This window comes from Leuresthes tenuis, unplaced genomic scaffold, assembly GCF_036924035.1.
Source record: "Leuresthes tenuis unplaced genomic scaffold, fLeuTen1.0.hap1 SCAF_9, whole genome shotgun sequence".
NCBI classification, from domain to species: domain Eukaryota; kingdom Metazoa; phylum Chordata; class Actinopteri; order Atheriniformes; family Atherinopsidae; genus Leuresthes; species Leuresthes tenuis.
Genome location: NW_027325363.1, coordinates 9393109 through 9415982, shown reverse-complemented (window position 1 = coordinate 9415982; position 22874 = coordinate 9393109). Strand labels below are relative to the sequence as shown.

Genomic DNA, 22874 nt, shown 5'->3' with positions numbered 1-22874 from the left:
CTACCCTGGTTAAGTTCAGCCCTGAGAGGCACAATTGTTTAACTCCAGTATGAGGCACGACAGCATGGCACCGTTTCATAAACCACGGCTCCTCTTTGATGTGTTATTTTTTACAAGTGAGGAAAGCCTCATGGGTTGGGCTCCTCTCCGTCATCACCGCCTCCTCCTGCTTTAACCTCACTTCCATCTGTTTTTCAGCATATGTTGACCAAGGGTTAGGTGAGCCCACCAAGCAGCAGTGCCACAATGAGGTGCGTTCATTGTGTGTAGGAACGTGACTACCTGCAAATCATTTACCTTGTGAGCAGAGGCTCATTTAACAGAGCAAAGCCAAAGGGCAGTTGTGTAAACCAAGCTGCATGTGACTCTGCTTTGCATGGGAAAAAGGGAACTTTCTAACGTATAATTAACTGTTACTATTTTGATTCTGCATCGCCCTGAAGCAGCACAGGGATGTTGGTTGTGCATTCCATGCCAGGAAACTCTTGGGCTCTCTTATTTAAACTTTTAAGCTTCTACCTATTAACTTTTGGTCTTATTGAGAAGTGGATCTATCCCTAAAATAAATGACCCCTCTCAATAAAAAATAAGCACACTCAAGATGTTTTTGTTTTCTCTTTTTAGGGCAATATCCTGTACAGGTACACTAAATGAACTCAGAGTCTTGCTTTTTTTCTAAAATAGATGTTTTAATCTTTAAGAAAGACAAATATGCAGAGAGTAAAGATTATAGGTTCTTCTCAGACTTTAGCCAGTTATTACGCAGTAGCTTGAAAGTAGGACTATCCTCCTGAAGGACCTCTCAGAGACTTTGATATTAAAAGCTCATGTTCCTCTTTTCTAAATCCTGAACATCATCCAGACTGAAAGCTAATGTAAACTCTTGGCATGGCTTTAGAGGTGCTGGTGTCTGGCTCTCTTCCTCACTCATTTCCTCTGCTGCTTCACTTCCCTGCATTTCCAGTAGAGTTTCAGTGAAGGGGAGGAAGGAGTGAAAATCCACTGACCCCCGACCTAGATCTCTGAGGTGGTGATGAGATGAGAATTATTATTACCATGTTTGCTCTACTACAGAACAAAAACAACAGACATATCTAATATTTGTCAAGAAAGTTGAGCAGATTATTAAAGTATTTAGTTAAATACTGATGTAAAGAAACAAAATCATTTTATTGCAGGTAATTGTGAATATCATTCAGCAGAGAAACCATGACAGAAGGCATGATAAGATTTATAGCCTTTTAGTTTCATTATGCATTAATATTGATAATTCATCAATAACTCAGTGGTTTTTTAAGTACATGTATGTTTTCATTATTTGATTATATTTGAACACTTTTTCAGGAGCTTGGTGCAATGCAATGGTTGCTGGTAGCTAATGTAATTTCTGAATTGATATTGAAATAAACTATACAAATTCTGCATGAAACTCCTGTTAAACATCAGTGGAAAAGAGTGTACAAGGATTAACATCTGTAAACTATCACAACCAGTGGAAGGGGGCTGTGCATGATGTGGTGGAGGGAGGACCCAGATGCAGAATTCAAAGCAAAAACTTGATTTATTTCTAAAAGAACAACAAAAAGCGCAGCTGTGCCGGTTATCAATAACTCTGAACTGTGGATCAAAACAACAAAACAAGACTAGATTATGACTGTGGAAACAAGAGGCAAAAACCTGACCTGACCTGACCAAACCTGAGGAAGGTGAAACCTGTAGCAAATACTGTGGTGAGGTGATTGGAGATGGGGTGCAGCTGTGAAACAAAAGGCAGGTGACTTGAGTGAAGCTAATGCTGTGAAAAGGAAAAACATAGCAAAACCTAAAACCTGAAAACAAGACATGACAAAAAACCAAACTCAAAACATGACATGATATAAACTTTTAAACTTGTAACCGCATCGCTGCATGTAATCATGAACGTTTCAAGAATGATCTGTAAAATTACAACACGCTACCTTGATAAATAGAATAGAAGTTGTTTATTGTTTCCTGCATGACCCATCCTATTGTTTCACATGCTTTCTCAATGCTAGGACAGCTTGGACCAAATGTTTCAGATCCTGAAAATAAAGTCATAGTTTGTTGTTCTTGGAGCTGCTCTCTTTCCAAAGACCGAGTGTGTGAAAAATACTTTTTAGTCTAGAATGCACCACTTGAAGGTATAGCAGCATGACTTAACCACAACTCCAAAATGAAAGCCCCCAGTCACAGAGTTGGGCAGCACGCTGACGCTGGCAAACAAAAACATTTTACAGACATGCAATCTTTGAAAAAAAGAGTCACTATCAAACTGTAAGTGTATTTTTCTGAGTGTGGAAAGTCACTTATCAGGCCCCTCTCTTGTGGAACCAGCCGACAGTTTGGGTTTGGGAGGCAGACACGCTCTCTGCCTTCAATATTGGGGTTAAAACCTTCCTTTTTGAAAAAGCTTATATTTGGGTGGCCTTGGACTATCTCTTTGTTATGCTGCTAACTAACTGTTATGAATTTGCATTGCAGGAATTGGACTAAATTGGATTGAATTTATTTGTTTTCATTGGAATATAATTAACTGGATTCAAATACAGTTTATCCTTTTTTCGTGAATTAATGGATTCTCTTGTGATCTTGTAAATCTCAGTTGCTTTGTCAAGTAACCACTTATTAACCATCTTAAATGAAATAATACGGTTATTAATCTATTGTTTTTTTTAATTTTCTTCTCCCAATCATCTAACTGGGTTCATATATTTAGTCCAATATGGGTCACAGGATTTATACATTAAGCAGGAGCGCATTACTGCACACCACTGCTCATGAAAAACATTAAAAGCTTATGAGGCGTAATGGAAAGTGTGGGACTTGTATATATTAGGAATATATATATTAGTATATAAGGAACTTAGAGTCAGTACAATTTGACTGTGATTTTCACTGCTTGGCTTGGGATAATTAGACAATACCTATTCAACTTTAATCTGTTGTATATATCTGTAATTACTATGTACTTCACAAGGATTAGAGGTCATGTTATTCATGTTATTTCTTACCTTTATCTTCAGTTTTTGTGGATCTCCCTTTATTTTTAGGTATGGCACCAAAACAGATGAAAATGGATTTAAGATTTTCATTAATCACAATAATTCAACCACACTTGCTCTTTCTTTGTCATCTCTGTTTCTTTTTTTACACAAGGTATACAAGAAGTACCATAAAGTGTTAAGAGATCCAACCAATACTGTATATATCTATCATGTACCAGGATATGTACCACATTATGTGAGATTATAACATAAAATACACTGGAGGTAGCAAACTTTAGATACTGAATATTTCTAATTTAATGGTAGTCATCTATGTGCTTTCTAATCTGTTCACATCATGTAAACATACAGAAGACATGTCTAGTTTTAGTTTGCATGGATATAGGTCATAGGATGGTTTTCAATGGATGTTTCCTGATCACTTTTACAAATATATCTTGTTTTGCCAGTCATATAATCTTTTCCAACCATAAAGTCCTTTATATTTTTGCTGATTTTTGTTATAATGACACAAAGTTTGCAAAGCAAGTGCATATTTTCCTTTCTGAGCCTGTAAAGCATCAAATTAAACATGTAAAACAAGTATAATATATGGTATTTTATTTCAGATAAGAAATTGACAAGCACTCATCAATCAACATATTAAAACGTTTGTGTCATCAGAGCAAACTCACATGACGGCTCCTTAAAATAAATACTTTTAAGAGGAAATAATACAGACAGAATACGTGAGGCTCAAACCACACAGACAAACAAATTATCCAAATGTCCAAGAGACGAAAGGGTTGGAAAATTCCCAAAGTTAACCCCGACTCTCCAACCAAAGGAGTTTGTATAAAACAGCTAAGTATTTTTAAAAATACAGAATCTTACAAAAACTTTGATTTTCTTGCTTCTTTAAATCACTGTAAAATATCAGCTGGTATTATGACAAGAAATCATGAATTTTCTCATGTGGTAATAAAAAGACAGAATGTGCTTCTGCATTTTTACATTAGTATTCACATACATCATGAATGAACTATATCATCAATGTCCCCCACACCCCTGATGGCGCTATCATGATGGGCGTAGAGCACAGAGCTGCTCATCATCGTTGCATTGTGTGTCGATCTGAAGATAGTCACCGGTGACCATGGTAACAACAAAGGTGCAGTCTGTCTCGAGACACCCACATATGTGCAGAGATCATGTCAGCCTCTGAACAACATCCAAAACGACACACTCGATCCAGGTGTTCATTGTCTTTATAGGTTATTACACCAGGAGCGTTCACATTTTTATGTATATAAAAACAAAAAACTTAAAAACTATTCTTTTTTTTCCTTTTTTTTTTACAGTTTGTCAACTTTCAAATGGTCCAAAGAAAAATAACAAAAACAAAAGAGACAAAATAGTCATGAACAGGAGAGGATTTCAAGAATACAGGTTACAGTATAAACGAGTGATCCAGGTGTTAGCACATGAAGCATGCATGTGTTTGTTGCCCTGCTCACTCCTAAAACCCTCATGAGAAGACGTACTGTATAAAAAGGCCACATGGCTTTTCCTTCACTATTAAATGCACGTGTACTCCAACAACTGGCCTCTTTGTCTGCTCTGCTCATTCGGAGACAGACAAAAGGTGCTTTATCTTTTCTCATTGTTGGACTCCACAATGAATATGAAGCCTCTCACGGTCAGTATGAAGTGTGTGTTTGGTACATCGAAGTGCTCCTGAAGCCTATGACCAGGTCAAACTAATTACAAACACAAGTCACAGACAGTTCCAGCAATGGAAAGGAGACGCAGATTTGTAACTTCAATGTTGGCAGGTAATATGTTTTTAAATAGCAGCCATGAGTTAGTTTTTGTCTGGTTTCTGAATTTAAAAGTCAAGAAGTACTTTTTTTTCTGTAAACGGAAAGTAGGATATTTGATAGATGTTAAGTTTAGCTTAGCATAGTGAACAAAAACCAGGGCAAATAGCACATTGGCTCTGTCTAAAGGTTTGTGTATTGATTAATAAGTGAGCTATACAGCTGCTGGTAGGTAGATTTTGTTCATGAACAAAGCCAGGCTGTGTTAAGCCAACCAGAAACTGCCTCTAGTTTCATATTTAGCACAGTCAAAACTAGACTATTCCATTAAAACATGATTTAAGCTGTGATTCTCACCTGAAAACATTGATTTTATTTGTTTGTGTTTAGATAAATCTCATGAGAAGTTCTTACCAGGGACTGTATGTTTGTCAAGGGGTCAATATACTGTATGAGCGTGTAAACAAAAGGCAGTTAGGTTTGAGCTTGAGTCTGCTGAGCTCCCTCCACTTTCGATTACCCATGATAGATGGGGCATCTCTAAACAACTTTTCCTCTTTCTACTCTAAGTGCAGTGAAGCCCCTAACATTTATATTTTCTCCATAATCTTCAACGTCTTTACTGTGGAGATAACATTAATTTAAAAAAAGTATAACTTAAGATAAACTCTCTAGGCACTATTTGATTTCCAAGGCTTTTTGTTGTAGACTGTGATAAAATGTCAGCAAACTTATAGAAAAGAATAGTAAAAAAAACACAAGAGAGTGATGGTTCAGTGGACCAAACACTTTCTTCTCTTTGATACATCAAGGTCCTCCAAGTCAGCTTACTCAGCCAAACAGACTCACTTCAAGCTCTGTGGTGGAGAGGCTGTAAGGGCAGAAAGTATCTAAAGGGTAAATGTGTAGAATTTCCAAGGTTAAGTATCTGTTCCAGTCTTTAACCCTCATTCTCCTTCATGAAGAGAGAGCAAACGACGGATCCTAAGCCATTATCTTCTGGGGAATCTCTATAGAAGCTTTGATGAAGATGCAGTTGTCTCGGATGTAGTTCCTCTTCTTGATCTCTTCGTGCGAGATGAACTTGGGGTAGCCAAAGCCCAGGGTGCTCTCGTCCAGCGAGTTGCGACTGCTGCAGGGTTTCTGGAAGTTCTTCCAGTTGGGGTCAGGGTTGAAGGTCTCTGTGATGTGCTGAGGTTTGGAAAGCGACGGGTCGCTCTGGTCCAGGATGGAGAACGTCACCTTGTAGGAGAAGGGCCACTCCAGCAGGTTGTCGTACTCTCCAGGCAGCACGCGGATGTAAACGGAGAGGTGGGAACCTTCGCCGCTGCCATTGCCATTCAGGAAGGCTGACACCTGCAGCTTGTAGCCGTAGCGATGAGTATAGAAGGGCGGACTGAAGAACTCATGGTTGCTCCGCAGTTTGGCCTCTTGGAGTTTGCGGGAGTAGTCGTTGAGTTTCCAGATGAGAACGCCGTCGTGGCTGACAGACAGCTCCTCCATCTCCCTCCGCAGCTCCAGGATCTCCTGTCGCTGGCGGCCCACCAGGTTACACATCATAGTCAGGTGGGACTTGGTGGTCTCTTCCAGGTGACGACCAAGAGCTAATTTGGGACACTACGGAGAGGGAACAATGATTTTTTTTAAAGTGTTTTTACCTGGCAAAGAATTTTCACGACATTTGCAAGAATGAAGAATCAGTGTGTTCAAATCATATGTGCACCTAAATAAATAATAAACACTGAATATGATGAATAAGTGAACATTTGGACTGTCAAAATGAATCATCAGTCAGCTGTTGTTTTCATTTCCATAAAGCTTTCCAGATGCTCCGAGTCAAAACAGAGTGCCGAGCCAACAGCACAGAGTTTGATGCTCATCTGTTGCTTGTTCTTGAACCTGTCCACATTTCAACAAATTGATGGGAGTTTCAAAAATAGATAAAAATGTGCTGTCAGAATGTAGAAGAGCTGCTCTCATTAAAATATGCCCTACGGGCACAGCACCGGATGTTTGGAAATGAGGAAAAAAATCATCACTTTTGACATGGTGACCAACGACATAAAAAAAAATTAAATCGATTAAAACTCAGCAGATCATTAACTTGTAACAATGGTGGTGTTAATGGTGGTGACAGAGACAGTCAAAGTGAAATGATGCAGGTCAGTCTTACTCTGTGTTTGCAGCCGGCATCTTTGAAGGGACAGAGGATGAGCGCACTGCCACAGTTGTCCTTCACATGGTTAGCCAGGTCCTCACGAGCGATGTTGGGTGTGCCGCACTGGTTTGGGCACTGGACAGGGAAGCGAGGGCAGTGATACTGGTGGTTCTGTGGGAGACGGCAAGAGTTATTAGAACACAGAGGGCACAGCGGGGTTGCAAAATTATGGTCACACACAGAAAACTGTCCTTGAAAGTTCAAAGAATACATATGGGTTTAAAAGAGTCTGCAGAGAAAGACCAGAGAAACAGAGGATAAATAATCATGAAACCTAAAGTCATTTTTATGATTCTTAGCCAACAAATTAAAGTCTTCCCCACCCCTTTTTTTTTTTCTTATTTTACCATCAGCTTAAATTCTTGGATTGGCTGAACAAACAGACCTTTTGAGGTACATTTTACTCCTTTTCTGATGTCTTCTTGACGAAACTACTGTTGATCAATAGTTTTTGTTAATTCATTTAGTCTTTTTGTATATGTAAATTAAAAAAATATATCTTCAAATGCCGCACATAAATATCTAATTTACAGCAATATCAAACAGAACAAGCAGAATATCTTCATAGTGAAGTATAAGGAAATCATTCTTTCTCTCACTTTTGCATGAAAAATTACTAAAATCCTTAACAGGTTCTCAAAACAGTTTCCCTACAATGGATGTGTCACATCTGTTAGTTTGTTGTGTTTTTAGTTCTTGGTTTTTCTGTTATGACTTTAGGTTTTTCGTGTTTTAGGTTTGTCTGAATTAGTTTTACCATGTTTCCCCTCAGTCACTCTTGGTTATCTGCTTCACTCACTTCACCTGTGCTTTCCCCCTCAGCTGCACTCCATCACTAATCACCTCCCTTCAGTATTTAGTTTCCAGGTTCCCCCATGCACTCGGTCAGATCCCCACCGTCATTAATGCTCATATTTTGTCACTTCATGTTTGATCTCATGTTTTTGCAGCCATAGTCACAGTCATAGTTTATTTTTTCATAGTTAATCTTGTGTTCATAGTTAATGTTGAGTTGTGTGCACCTTGTGTTCTTTTTGTTTAAATAAATCAAGTTTTATTTTTGAACTATCTGCATCCGGGTCCTAATCTCCACCACGCCACGCACCAACCTTACCGGTTGTGACAGGATGAGATGGCAACAATAGGACTATAATCACTTGCTTAAATCAATTGAAGTAAACAGAAGAAATTAAGTGTGCATTTGCCAGAAGGAGATCCTGAAAATCTCATGAGGAGCCACTAAAAGAATTCAGCTTCAGCTGCTGTGTGCAGTAGCAAAGATTTTGTCATTATGGCAGATCTTGCCCTTCTATGTGGGGGAGGGGAGCGCAACATGACTGCTCAGCCTCTGGCCAGATGTGTGCAACAGCAGGTGCCTTCACATTAAAGCTCAAATGGCTAAACAGCAGCTCACAGGACAGGTACACCATGAATAAACTCATCTTGCAGCTGCAGTATGTTTTCTTTGTGTTTCCTGCTCTGTTGAGGCTTTAAACTGTCTACGAGCCACATTAAAGTCAGAAGAGGAGAAAAATGATCCTTGAATGAGAATAAATAGGTCTCTGCACTTCATCATGCCAGATATAATGTTGAAGTTTCACTGTTCAGAAGGAATTCAAGCATTAATTTTGGGGGAAATTAGAGCTTCTGGTCGTTGACATCATGGAAACTGACCTGGATTGTGTCGAAGACAAACTCTTTGCCGCAGTACTTGCAGGGCTGCGTGCGTTTCGGACACTCAGCCATGCTGTGTTGGGACAGCAGACGACGCATCATCCTCGCCCCACACTTGTTCTCACAGTAAACACTCTCCTGAGGGCACACGCCCTGGTGGTTCTGGGATGGAGAGAAAACACATAGTTATAGAGTCAGTCCACGCTTTAAAATGTAGGTTTCCTCGATGACAGCTGCATTCAAATGAACAAAATAATGACCGTTTTCCTACAGTAGGGCAATTCGGAATATAATTGTAACATAGTTTGGTGGGAAAGAACAAATCTGCATCTCACTTCAAGGCTAATTTAGTCTGGTGGTTTTGATCTCATGAAAGCTTTAAAGTGAGATTACTTTATAACATGTGGCCCAAATTCCCATATTAAAACTGATTCTATCTAAACGTGTCCAGCACAGGATGTCAGACCTTTTCAGCAACAACTTAATTGTTTCCAAATCAGCAATCACTTAAAGGAAATCAACATGAGCAACTTTGTTTATTGATCAATAATGCCTGATTGATAATGCTAAAAAGATGCTGTAGTTCACATTTCTTTGTTGACTGATATTCCAACACTGTGGCACATTCAAAGATGTAAATTTAGCCTTAGTCTGAGTGCTATTAAATTAAACCAGTTTAAAGCCCGGTCCAGAAGACAGAATCCTTTCAATGTGAGAGTGGAAAGGTGGATTAAATGGCGCTGGAACTATTTGCTGAGGGGAGTCCAGTGTAAACAGAGGAGGGGCAGGAATGACTGAGCTGTTGGTGAGGAGCAATGAGGCACCTCAGCTCGAATGCTGAGGAAAACTCTTTCAGTATGAAAGACACAGTCAAGGGTTATTTCCTTCTGCTAAAACACATGTTATTTCAAAATACTCTTTAACGGTGCTGACACGCAGGCATTAGTTCCTCTAGCTGCTTTTCACAAATACACCTTTCACGTAACCATGGAAATCATGAGTTGTCACACCGGGTTGTTTGCGTCAATCTCATGCTGAGTTATAACAGGAAAATAAAAGAAACCGGTTTGGAGTGTTTACCTCGTAGGCTTCACCGGTGAACTCGCTGCCACAAAACTCGCACTTGACCTTGCGCTTGGGGCAGTCGTGCTGCAGGTGGTCAGGCAAGTCGCGGCGTGTCAGCTTGACAGAGCAGCGATTGGGGCATGGTATCACGTTGAAGGCGCAGGTGGAGAAGTGGCCCTGAGGGAGACACCATGACATGTAAACAGACTCGCCCAAATGTCGAGTGCTGAGCAAGGAGAGGAGGCAGCAGGTATGAGAGGAGATGAGAGCTTCCTACCTGCAGCTGCTTCATCTGTCCGGTCCAGCGGCACCCCTCCTCGCTGTGGATGCAGCGGATGGGCAGCGCCAGGATCTGCTGCTCCAACTCTGGGTCCGGGTAAATCTGAGGAAGAAAGCCGGACGGGATCAGCGTGGCAGATCCAGCAACACCTGTAGCTTGTAATATATGACTATCATCCAGCAAAAGTGTCCCTAACACCTGTTAGTGTGTTTAAAAAAAAATGTTTAAAGCATTAGCTAACTGATATTTCTCACACCACATCCAATCCATCCAACAACCAAACTCCAAAGATCGGTGACAAAGCCTGCAAAGTTATTCCTGAGGGCAAAGACACATTTCACATGAAGTCAGACCCACATATGCTGTCCTGTTGGTGGAAATACCCTCTACAGTATAAAATGTGTATTAATCCACAGCTTAAGATGATCCTTCTCAAGTTCATTCTGAAACAACTTTCATAAAAGCAACAGCGTCCAGCTCATTAACAAATATAAATATATACAAATATACAAACTATAAAAGCATATATCAATGTGAAATGTTTTTTAAAATATTATTAGTATGGGTGGACAGCTATATTGGATGATATTCAGTTTTTTAACTGCAAGTGGCCTGCTAATAGGATGGCCTATGGCAGTGGCCAATATTCATCTGTTGTGTCCTGGTTATGTTGCGATAACTTTGGCCTGTCAATGACAATTCATGAGGATTCAATTTTATTGGGCGCAAGAAATTTTACCGGGCCAAGTGAGCAGTGAAGTCACTGAATTGGGTGAATTGTTTTACAGGCTGAAAAGAGACAAACAATTTTGTTTTCTCACTAATGATCTTTCATTTGAAAGGTTACAATATAGGTTGTAAAAGGAGACATTCGAATGAAACAATTTATGCTCATTCAGTGATGGAGGATGGAAATACTTGAAAGCTGCTATTTTTTATAAAGCACATTTAATTGTTTCCCTGGCACTGAAGGAAGAATAAAGTAAAAAAGAAACAAAAAAAAAAAACAATCCGGATCAGCTGCTGGCCGACCAACAACTCACTATCTTTAATTTTTTTTTTTTTCATTCAGAATTTCACAGCTGGTGCATCTCTTATAAGAACAAAGTGATTTTGAAGGACCACAGGTTGAAGGGGAAGCACACATTTTCTGTGTATTAGCTAATATTCTGCTTTTTTGCTGCTATTTCTCTGTCCGTCATATTTTTAAGAAGTGTTTCCCTTACTTATCTAAATGGAGAAAAAAAAGTGTTTTATGAAGTCAATCCTTTTCATCTTTCTTTGGAAGGTTAATAGAATGTCAGAATCTAAACACCTAATTTTTCATCACTAATCTTTTTTTTTTTTTTGACATTGCCATCAATATCATCTTGTTCAACCAGCATCACTGTGTCAGTCTGAATGTGGCAGTTAATGACTCAGCAATCTATCCAGTACAGCTTTATCTGAGTAGCTGGGAAAAAGTCCCTGCAAAACCACAAATTTGTCAGTTCAACAGGCAAAAGGTAAAAAATAAGTCAAGTCCTTTTTCCAAACTGTTGTTCAGCTGCTTTCAGTCTCACAGAGTTGAGACCGATATGTTAAAGAAAGGGAAACTAACATATTTTCCAGGAAGAAACCCACACCAAACTGCAGCGCAGTGAGTGGAGCCAGCCACTGCAGTGATAATGAGCACGTTTATGGGTTCATGGGACCTTTGAGAGACATCTTGACAGAGTTGTGGAGCAGAGGAAAATATTTAAATGTCCTCAGTCACTGAGCGATGCGGATGAGTCAGTTTTCTGCCCAAAAACCCCAAATCCTCCCCATCAGGTCACTGTCCTGAGGATTTACAGATCTATGCTGAGCCTCCATCCCCCATGCTGTCACACAAGCCGAACACTGGTCAAACAAGAAAAGTAACCTCCTCAAAAATGTCACAACAGCCCTCTAAACAAATTACAGCTAAGTTACAGCTGGACTGGGCTCACGTGTATCTACACCAAAATATGGGAGCAATGTCCATCGAGTTAAAAATTCAATGGGAAAAATCACCTTTATCCTTCTTTGTCAGGAAGGAGAAGTCTTCAAGTGTTCATGTTAGATTTGCTCAAATGCTGTGAAGTGAAGCTTAGATATACAAATGATGCACTACATTTGCACTAAAGAAGCAGGCAACATTTTGTTGCCATGATCACATTCTCTGAGGAGGAACAAAGAGGGAAGAAAAAACTCAAAAGCATTGTTCCAGTCTTGGAATCTGCTGGAGGACGGCAGCAATGACCTTTTAATAACTTAGTCTCCGGCTGATCGACAGAGAGGGAGGGGGTTAAGCCCTTTGGAGCACTGGGTTGGGGGTTTATTCTGTCTGCTGCAGCAATTGCTGCCCCTCACTTCTTCAGCAGCAGCAGCAGCAGCAGCATTACAATCCTTTAATGACGGCAACGCTGTTGTTCTGCAGTAGAAAGGTTGTGTTTGTGCACATTTTTGAAGGGCAGCGTGTATTACAATAACCCTGACAGGAGACCACCAGGATGGGGTAATTTGCAGGCGACTGGGAGCTTGTGTGAGCCTAGGTAAATAACAATGTCTGACAGGTGTGCCATGAGTACATCCTTCCTGTGGGGAGTCCCTGCTATTACAGGCGCCGTCATCGCTCCCAGCACAGCATGTAGACCTGCACTACTGCCACGGTGATCCTGCAGCAGCTCTGGTTAACCGCTCAATATAAACATTTCTTCTTTCATTTCCTTTTAAGTAGCTTTGTTAAAATCGTCTTATTCCTCACTGTCTGACAGCATCCGCTTGTTCCAGCATTTCATTAAATATGACTATTACACTGAGAGAAATACTCAAACACGAGCTGTCATGGTGTGCCGTCGTTTTCTCTATGAATTTAAATCTTCACTTCTTAATTTCTTCTGTGGGTTTGAGCAAGGTTTGTGTGCACTGCATAATAACTGAGCCAGCAGCGTGCTATCGCTTGTGCTGTTTGAGTCTTAAAGGCTAAATCAGACTAAAGCCAACAGAGTGCATGGGAGAAATATCAGTTGATGCCAAAAGCTGCACAGAAAAAGAGATGATCCTTTCCTGTCCCTTATCCTTATGTTCCCATCTCTCACTTTGAAATGTGGATATCACACGTGACAGTCCTAACTCTGAATACAGCGGGTTCTTACACCCCCCCCCCCCCCCCCCCCCCTCTCTTGATTAGCTGCATTTAGAGTGCAGCTGAAATTTATTTCTTCCTCTGGATGGGGACAGATTTAGTGCAGTGGTTTAAACAAATGCGTAACAAAATTAAATGCAACCTCTAACTTTGAGTTAAGACAGGTTTTTACTGCCTTTATGTTATATAATCATTCACTGATAAAAATCTTCAGTTTTTCTTGTAACATTACCAAGTCAAAGTTACTATTTTTAACTGTTGCTCTTTAAGATCAGATTAAATATGTCAAGAGACCAGTTTCCATGTTAAAATGATCATTTAGATTTTAAATGGGTTAAGTCTGTCCATATGCATCTAATCTTCAAACTACATCTAGATCTACTGTATGTGCCCGTCTCCTCTCTGATTTGAATTTTTTCCTGACTGATCCTGTTCACCCAGTTTTATGTTCATTTTGCAGAACATGTATGTTACAGACTCTTCTTTTGTTTTGGCAACAATGTAAGTGTCTTTTTGTGCATCTTAATGTTTAGTTTCTAAACCATTTTGTTTTTAATGCTACTCATTGACATTCACAGCAAGTGGCCTGTAGTTACTGTAGAGTGTTAACGACCTAAAATGTTGAAGGGTTATCAAACCTTAACACACAAAAATCAAGAGAATATGATCCACATTAAACTTGCTAAATGTCTGCATGTTGGGATTAGCAGGTTAGTATCATATAGTGTGTAAATGAATGGATGTAGCTTCTGTGATGTTTTGCAGCCTTGAGTTTAGCATTTTAGCCGACATCATTCCGCTTTTTTTAAACCTTAATTTACAAGTGAGCAGTGGATCTGACAGAGAACTGCAGAAACTAACCAAGTCTACTGAGTAGCTACACAATGTAGCTCCGAGCTAATGTGTACCTCATTTTATTGTCAGTTTTAGTACAATTTCACAAAATTAACATCATGTTGTATCAAATATAAATATATATATATTAAATATATCATTTTTGTTAATGTTAATGTAACACATTATGTGATTAAATAGGTTATTTTTCTCTACACACTTCTATAAAAACAGTATTCTTTTTCCATGAATCGTCCCTTACTAGTCAAAAGATAGAATGCAGTTAAAGACAGTTCTGCACTAGCTTTATTTTCATTTTTACCCAGACAGAGGGATACAAAAACCTTTAAACCAGATTCTTTGTTTGGCATGTTGTGGATGTGACTCTGATTTCAAAAGGCTAGATTAAGATCAGAGACTTTGAGTAACAACCTGATGTGAGTTGCTGCCCGATATGAGTCACGAAGGGTTAGAGTTTGATTCCTATGGTGCAACTCACCTCACAACTGGTAAACAAGGTAGCTGTGTGTTAGTACTAACATTCTGAGGATGTTATAATATTAATATGTAAGCACTCAAACAAGATATTCTAACAGATGCTGGAATGGCTGTAGATTTATGTTGTTTTGTTTTCCTGTTAGTTTGGGATCAAAAGTGGAGTAAAGTGTGTTGTGCCAGAGTGTTAGCCGTACCTTGGCATAGTCTAATGGAAGCTGATCCTCTGGACACTTGAAGACTCCCTCACTGCAAAAAACAGAAAAAAAATCTTGTTATGATTGTAATCAACTAGAATGGAAGATGATGACAAGTTTAAATGCATCACTAAAAAAAAAAAAAAGTTCATATCACGCACAGTTAGATTACAAAGTCTCATGCTCAGAGATAAAAGCCTGTTTGACAGTCTGCAAGAGCAGTGCAGCACTGCCTTTAGTTTTACTTTGTTCAAACTCACTTTTAATCTGAGAAGTTCTCTGAGTCATCATACTGTATGACATACAAACACACACTCACGTGCACAATGAAGCCAGATCTGTGAGCCACTGACTTTAATGACATTGGCTCTTTCATCCTCTCCCCCTCAGAGGATATGTCTGCACAGATTTATGTTACTGCAGCAGAATGAAAGTACAAATTAAAGCCTGGTCTGTTAATCTATAATACATAAAGAGATAATTGAGGACTTTAGCTTGCTTTGCTATTTCCTTGTGATATTTGATGACAAAAGATCTTATTTGAGCAGGTTTCCGTTTTTCTCTTAAAAAACATTGCAAACATTGACTGAACATTGCCTTGCTGGAAAAACAATTTGCTGATCTGGTGGTGCAACAGTGACATGAGTTTTTGTGCTTTAACAACTCCCAAAAAAGGATTCAACCTCTCTTTCACCACTGTGCAGTTTCTGTGGCAAAACAGAGGAGAGTTCAGAAGCTTGTTTGGGGTCAAATGAGTTAAGTGCCACGGCTCATTAGGGCAGCCCCATCCCTTAATCTCAACCATGATGTCATCATGAAATATTCAGACCCACAAGCGGTGAGCTGCAACACAGCACCAAGGCTCACAGCTGACAGTAAACACATCCATGAGAGGCTTTATCATTTTAATTGATACATACAAATGATAAAAGTAATCTTCAAAAGCAGTGCTAATTCATTAACATTTTACATGAAACTGCTGGCAAATAAGATGTATAAAAAAGATGAATGTGTTCTGTACAAAAGTCAGAGGACCTGAGGCTCAATCTGACCTCCTATATGCAAAGAGGCCTCTTCTGACCCAGATTGTGCCTAAATTAGTTCAAACTAATTAAGGGACAACACTGTGCAAACACTAACGGTTTGCCTTTCAGTGCTTAATTTGGTTGGCAATGTCACCTGACCGCAGCTCCCAGAGGCACAGGGCCATGTGACAGGACGGGAGTGCATGTGCACTTCACCCCATCTACCCAGCTGTGAAACGAGCAAACCGATGGGGGGGGGGGGGGGGGGGGTTGTGTACAGGGGTCAAGCCCGAGAGTAAAGGAGGGTTGATGAAAAGAGGGGCGGAGGGGGGAGGTTAATGCATGACGAGACAGCAGTAATTTTCTTCCATTAGGGTTACTGTGTCAGCAGGGAGCTGGAGACCAATTAACAAACCACAGCGGGCTGCAAAAGAGGGTCAATCGATTAGAGGTTGGAAGAGCTTAGTCAGCATCTCATGTGTGAAATAATTTACAGTACTCATCGCCATCACCGAGGAATCACTATGGAGAGCGCTGCCTGTCCCGCAACCTTAAAGCAAGAGGAGATGGGAAGCGACAGGCTCTCCACTCTGGACAGGGGTGATGTAGGCGCAGGCAGGGCACAGCCCGAGGCCCCATACAGCTCGCGCCCCGCATTTGACGCACAGGGAGGCAGACAGGCGAAAAGAGCCTAGTCACAGAGTGTCAGGATAATTCCTTCCCTGGTCGCAGAGAAGTTCCCACAGCCACGCATTCATGTGTCCAACGTAACGCCGCATGAATCTCCTGAGTCAAATTTCTGTGGCTCTGTAACAAAACATTGGAAGATAGGGTTGATGTGTCACACAGCTATGGATCAGTGCAGCTTATTTCTTCTGCACAGTGAGGTCTATCCGGGGGGACTAAATATAACTTGGGCTGTAAGTGCTTAAATGATTAATCTTTTCAGAAGTTTTTCAGAGAAATATCACGAATGAAACATCACAAAGGAGCAAAAATGCTATTACATGTCTCATGACCAAACTAAAAAACATTGCGTTTCCACAAATAATTCAAATAACAATTATCTTAACCCTCAAGGGTTAACACTTGGATCAAAAAAATAATGCTCTGCCCAAAACAGAAGGAATGTGGATGATTAGATGGGAAAGAATGCAGTAAGAACGTATTTAGCCACTCAACAGGAAACTATATACAGAGTAAACAGTCATGTAATTGCTTTGTCTGAGTGTTACGTTCTGGTTCAAATAAATGTATACTTTCATCACACGTGTGCTCTGCATAAGGGTAACAATAGAAGGTAATATAAGTCTGTAAATGGGACAGAAACGTGGTGGTATGGAATGGTGGTAAAGTACTGGTCTTTGATGAGCACAACTTTTTTGTTAGAAATTTAAAGAGTTTGGGATTGTTGAATGCCTCAGTGGTCAAAATATACAAAACAATTAGTTGTCCGAAAGACAATCTGAAATCCACTAAACTGTCACCCAAAGCAGAAATAATAATCACATTGTTCCAAGTAAGCTCATGTAATATACTAACATGCTACATCTGGATGGAGCAAAGCAATCTGCTGGCTAAATAGAATTTTGTTTGCCCTCTCAAGGTGCCGTTTGTACCATTGAAGACTTATTGCAATTTGTTGGTGTTTGAGAAACAACAAAGCAAAACTGTTTTGTTTTTCAGTGGTCGGAGTTGTTTGAAATCGACTCTTACTGCTAGTTACTGGTAGTTCATTAATAGGTTTACATTGAATATTTGCTGGTCACATGTGTGCATTTGCTGCCTCATATGATTGAAAACAGGGGCTGTGAAATGAGACAAAACTCTGACAGTTTAATTCTGGAGTGTGGGAAATTGTGAGCTATCTGACCTCTGACATTCTGATCCAGTTTATACACTAAGGGAATAATCCCTCTATAATTTACGACTTAATCGGTTGCATTGACTGTTATTTATGGTTCCAATGAAGTTATTACATGGTAAGCATTACACAAAGAGACAACTCCTTTGTGTACACTTTGTGTACAACTCCTTTGTGTACACCGCTGCAAGTAAGAACGTGTATCTCAGACACCTCATTTAAAATGAATATCTCTCAAATGTTTATGATTATCGGCTCCCAGACTGCAGTTCACATCGTAGTCAATGAGCATCCAGGGAGAAACTCATAAACAATGTTTCAGAGATGTGATGGGACGTCACATGGGAATAACTTAAGATTTTACTACATACAATATAATGCTATCACCTCATTAAAATTTCATCACCTCCCTCTGTCCGTTCAGCTGCTCTGCTTCAGAGATGAGCATGTCTGTCTCTGCCAGATCACATTATCACATTCTGTGAGCATACAAGAAAAAACAACCAGAACATCCACCTCTTTAGGAGAAATGTTCCCAGAAGTCAGATCCTCTACCTTGGACCCTAAATCCTTCTCTCCTCTATTTGCCCTCTCTTCCCCCCTCATCCACAAATCTTCTTTTGAGGTTCGGATTAACCCACCATCCATTCATCCAGCTGATACCACGAGGACAGCCATCACAACATGCCTCATCACTGTGTGCACACGTCCTGTCAGGCAGACGGTGAGAAGTACAAATTCCTCAGGTTAAATCTCACCGGTGCAAAGCGGAGCGCTGCTTTTCGAGTGACAGTGACCAGCCTGCAGGCCACACATGGAGGACAGGTTGGTGACAGCATGTCTCGCAAACCAGGAGCACGGAGTGACCTTGAGTCCTGCTCTACTGACTAACAGAAAGACTCCTAAACAAACCTCCTTTTGTTTGCCATTGTGGCGGGAACAGCTGGTGAGATGTACTAAACAAACTGAATCGAAAGCACCAGAGCTTTGGAGAGTGCACGTCTGTAGAACATTAACACCTTAAACAGACTTCTGTCATTGACTCAGATAGCGTCGGGAGCCTTGACTGAACTGCTAACTTATTTCCCTCAGGAACTCACTTCCAGCTTTCATGTTCACCCCTGTGCTAAACCGTTTTTGTCTTTTCAAGTTACAACCAGGATTAACTTTAATATACACAAACAAAACCTTAAATTCCAGCAGTGCCCTGCCTGCAAGCTTTGGGTCCTCTCAGGAAGCTTGAGAAAACAGGCCCTCTGTTTTATCTCAGATATAGTTACTGTAATCCCCTGAATGCATCTGGTTTTCAGCATAAGTGTGTAAGAAGCCAGGATTTCCTTTGTCTGAGCCTCCAATTTTGAACAATGAGTGCAGATTTCATAGAGAGACTGGAGTGTGATGTTTTCCAAGAAAATTAAACATTTTTATTTAATTTTTAGTTTGCATGAAAAATAATGCACACTATCTTAATTAAGAAGTCTGCACCAGTGTAAGATATAATAATAAATAATAATCTTTAGATATACTATATACTTTGAATATACAATATACCTGGTTCAAGTCTTTAAGCTAAGTTAAGCTGGGATAACCTTTTATGCCTGTGTGGCACATAGGTATAAACCTGGTTTCAGTATTTGCATCTGGCTTTCAGTTAGACAGCATAAAACCATTATATGTTAAACCAATGATTCTAAACCAGTAACTTTAAAAAAGAGTTAGTAATTTACTAGAAAATATATATATTTTAAAGCAAATCAACTGCATTACATAGATGCTAAAAAGTTATGTCAGCGTGACAATTTAGGACATGATTCAGTGTCTTGGTTGGTTCCATAAAGTTGAAATATGAGACCCAGACTTTATAAAGTGCTGTTTAAACTGTTCAAACACTATAGCATACTATGTGTGAAAGTATGTTACACTGGCTTTAAGCATTGAAGAAGTTAGGGTCATTTTTATGTGCAACTTCAGAAAGCTACTGGCACTTTAATTACAGAACCCAACAAAGAGAAAGCTAAATGTTTTTCCTCAGATTTAGCAGTTAATTCTTGTGTTTTTCCAGCTGTCTTTGAAGCTGTCTGACCACAAACCACACTTTGTTTTAATTTCTTGCAAATGAGAAGGGAGGAGCTTACAGGCATTTCTGCTGTTTTCAGTTATCAAGGACAAAAGGAGCAACAGTGTACTTAAAACATCACGCTAGTTTACAGCTTATATTAACATCTCTTTGCACACAAAACAGTCAAAAGTTGGATTTACAATCATCAATAGATGAGCTTAAAGCCTTTCCTAACAGCCCTTATAGACTGACCTACTTTATTCACTCACTAGATTTATACAAACCACCCTTACTGAACAGCTTCCTGTCAGTGACAGCAGGTATTCGCCCTGCAGTCCCTCTACCCTTCATCCTCATGACTAACAGTGACTGAAGTGTCCCCTTAAGAAGCAGGCATGAGGCTCGGTGGTGTTTCCACCTGTGGAACCTGATAGGCTTCGCCTGGAGTACATTTGGCTTTAAGCCGAGCTATCTGCAGCCGCCTCGTTTGTCTGAGGGAGGAGCAGCATCTACTTTCACAGGGTGTGATGACACTCCTGCCCACAGGTGGAAGTATGGCCTCTATATTGGCTTTCTGTGTGACAGATGAACACAGATTGACAGTATGACAGCTCATTGTCTGCGATTTAGTGCCTACATTGTAAGCTGTCCACACCCACGGTTTGTCAGAGATTATGTTCTTTACAAATTATGCGACGTTGACAGGAACGCAAAGCTAATAGCTGTTAGGAAGACCCAAGTAAATCAATGTATTCCTCTGAAATAATGAACAAACCGTACAAAATGTTAATGTTTGTAACTAAGACATGCAAATGCTATACAGCATAATATCATAGGATATACTATGTTTCTACAAACCAATGTTGTTATCCAAACTGTGAAGAGAATAGCGACAGTACTGTGCAGAAACCCTTAACCAATCCTCATTTCTTTTTATTTTGCTTCCAAGTATCCAGACTTCCTTGTAATCTTTTCAAGTGGATTTGATCACTAGTTCTTCACAAGGTTTTTAAAAGTTTTTCTTTGGACATTGGCTTTTTCACTTATTTTCAGTCCAGTCCTTATACCTGATCTTTTTCTTCTCATTTTTTTCATGTTCATTAAGCCACTTTACACTGACTTTGAATCATTCAAGCATAAAAAATTAACCGAAATCAAGTGATGAACCTGCATTTTTTCTATACATGACAACTTAGCAATGAACCAATTTTAAAGTTTCTTCAGGGACCTTGTTACTAGCAGCCTGTCACAAAGACACAGTTTGTTCCCACTTCTTTAGTTGAATCTATGAAATTATGATTTGTGCATCGACAAAGTGACCGCAGAAGAGCAAAATGATCCCAGGCCTCAACATTACTGAAGCGGTATGGGATCATTTTAACAGAGAACGGAACAAAAGGCAGAAAACAGCCTGAAGACTACGTAAAGAAATGACAGAAAGCTTGTCTAAGAGGGTTCAGCCTGTGCTGGAGAATAATATATGTCCTTATATGTCCTCTGTCCTTATATATTATATTTCAATAAATCCTGTTTTCCTGGCATCATATAAATAAATGAGGGGTGGCTCAACACTTCGGCACAGTGCTGTGAATCAATTTATTAGCTCTCGGAAACCTACAATTGATGGATCACAAACTTGAAAAACATTTTCAAATGTGAACAATTTCAGTTTCCTCTCTTACCTTTACTGTAATCTGAACATCATGACAACTGTCTGATGTATCTTCTATAAAAAGGTAATAATCATCTAATTTATTCATCCCTATCATTGCAGAATAAATGCAGCTATTGGAGTTCAAGTTAAAAAAAAAATTGAGCATAACTGTAAGCTGTACATCTGGCGAAGTACTCACATGCTGGTTCTGGTAGCTATTGACTGTTCCACATCTGCCTTACTTTAGCAACTTTACCATTCTGTATCACTTCACTGAGCAAACTCTTTCATCCCGCTGATCAGTGCATAGTTTAATTGGAATCTTCTTCTCTGTCATGGAGACTGCCTTCAGCAGTTTTACACAGTTGATAAAGATTGTACAGAATGTACTTAATCATCTCGCCTGCTTTGTTTTTGTTGTTACTAAGCAAATTTCACCAAAAACAGAGATGGCAAGATGAATTTTAGTCAAATGACATTTAGTATTCCACTGTTAAGCAACAGTCAGTAAATTGTTAAATAAAGAGTTTCTTCTCCATATTAATGCTTAAAAGGAATGGAATGATTCCAACTTGGTGCAAAGGGGCAGTAAATGCTGAAATAGGGGTTTTTAGCACACAGACACATGGCGGAAGCCTATATGTTGAGTGTGGTAGGAGCCTGAAGGGTACAATTGTTTGGAATATGACACCGGTGAAATCCTTTCCGACTTCCTCTGCTGGTCACTAACAGCCGCTGGCAGCCGTTTCATATGAAGTAACAATGGCTGACAGTGTGCAGGTCACGCTCATCAGCAAGACAGACAAATCACCTGTGACTCAGTGTCAGACAACCCTATAAAGACAGGTGGAAAATGAAATCCTTCATTGCATACATTCATGTCAATTAAATGATTATAGTAGTTAAAACTCCCTATTTCATACTTCCACTTGTTGTGTTGCTGTGCCAAAGCAGGAAAAGATGATGCAAGTGGAAGAAAGGCACTACTAGCAGAGACGTGTGTGTATATATGTGTGTGTGTGTGTGTGGGTGGATGTCTGGCATCCTTCCCTGGCTTCGTCTCCTGTGCCCCATGTAACACTCTCAATGAAACCAAATGTGGACCAAGATAGAAAACCATTAAAGGATGGTTTTACTACGACCAACACTGACACCGCCTACAAAAAGTGAACAAAAGACTGGATTTTGATGCTGCTGGGATTTTGTTTCACGCAATATTCTGACCACACAAAACACAGTAGATCAGGACACCTAGGGCCATCCCTGCTAATGGCGTCATGCTTATGTAATGATATTCATTTCTCTATGCAGTTCACCTCACCGTGTTGACATTTGTTTTGGTTTTTTTTCTTTTTCCCCCCTTGTCCCGTCTAGCATTATGGCAGCAGAATTGTAATCTGAATACCTTTTATGCCAAACAGATTTACCGTGTTGACATTTGTGAGCGCAAGTCATCTGTGAGCGAGTTCACACCGCGTTAGCAAAGTCTCAGTTTGTTTTCCTTAAATGTCAGCTTTGCAGTAGCGTGCAGCAGCA

The 22874-nt window shown here is 39.8% G+C and overlaps 1 protein-coding gene across 1 annotated transcript in view; it reads right to left on the bottom strand.

The window, feature by feature from the left end:
• Positions 1 to 3609: 3609 nt before the first annotated feature.
• traf4a (tnf receptor-associated factor 4a) overlaps positions 3610 to 22874 on the bottom strand; it is a 37059-nt gene continuing 17794 nt past the window's right edge. The window contains exons 2-7 of the mRNA XM_072392201.1: positions 14737 to 14788; positions 10060 to 10164; positions 9798 to 9959; positions 8718 to 8879; positions 6999 to 7154; positions 3610 to 6442 (exon numbers count right to left, since the gene is read on the bottom strand). Of these exons, the coding sequence (XP_072248302.1) occupies positions 5810 to 6442; positions 6999 to 7154; positions 8718 to 8879; positions 9798 to 9959; positions 10060 to 10164; positions 14737 to 14788 (1270 nt within the window). The 3' untranslated portion in view covers positions 3610 to 5809. The remainder of the gene's footprint in view (positions 6443 to 6998; positions 7155 to 8717; positions 8880 to 9797; positions 9960 to 10059; positions 10165 to 14736; positions 14789 to 22874) is intronic.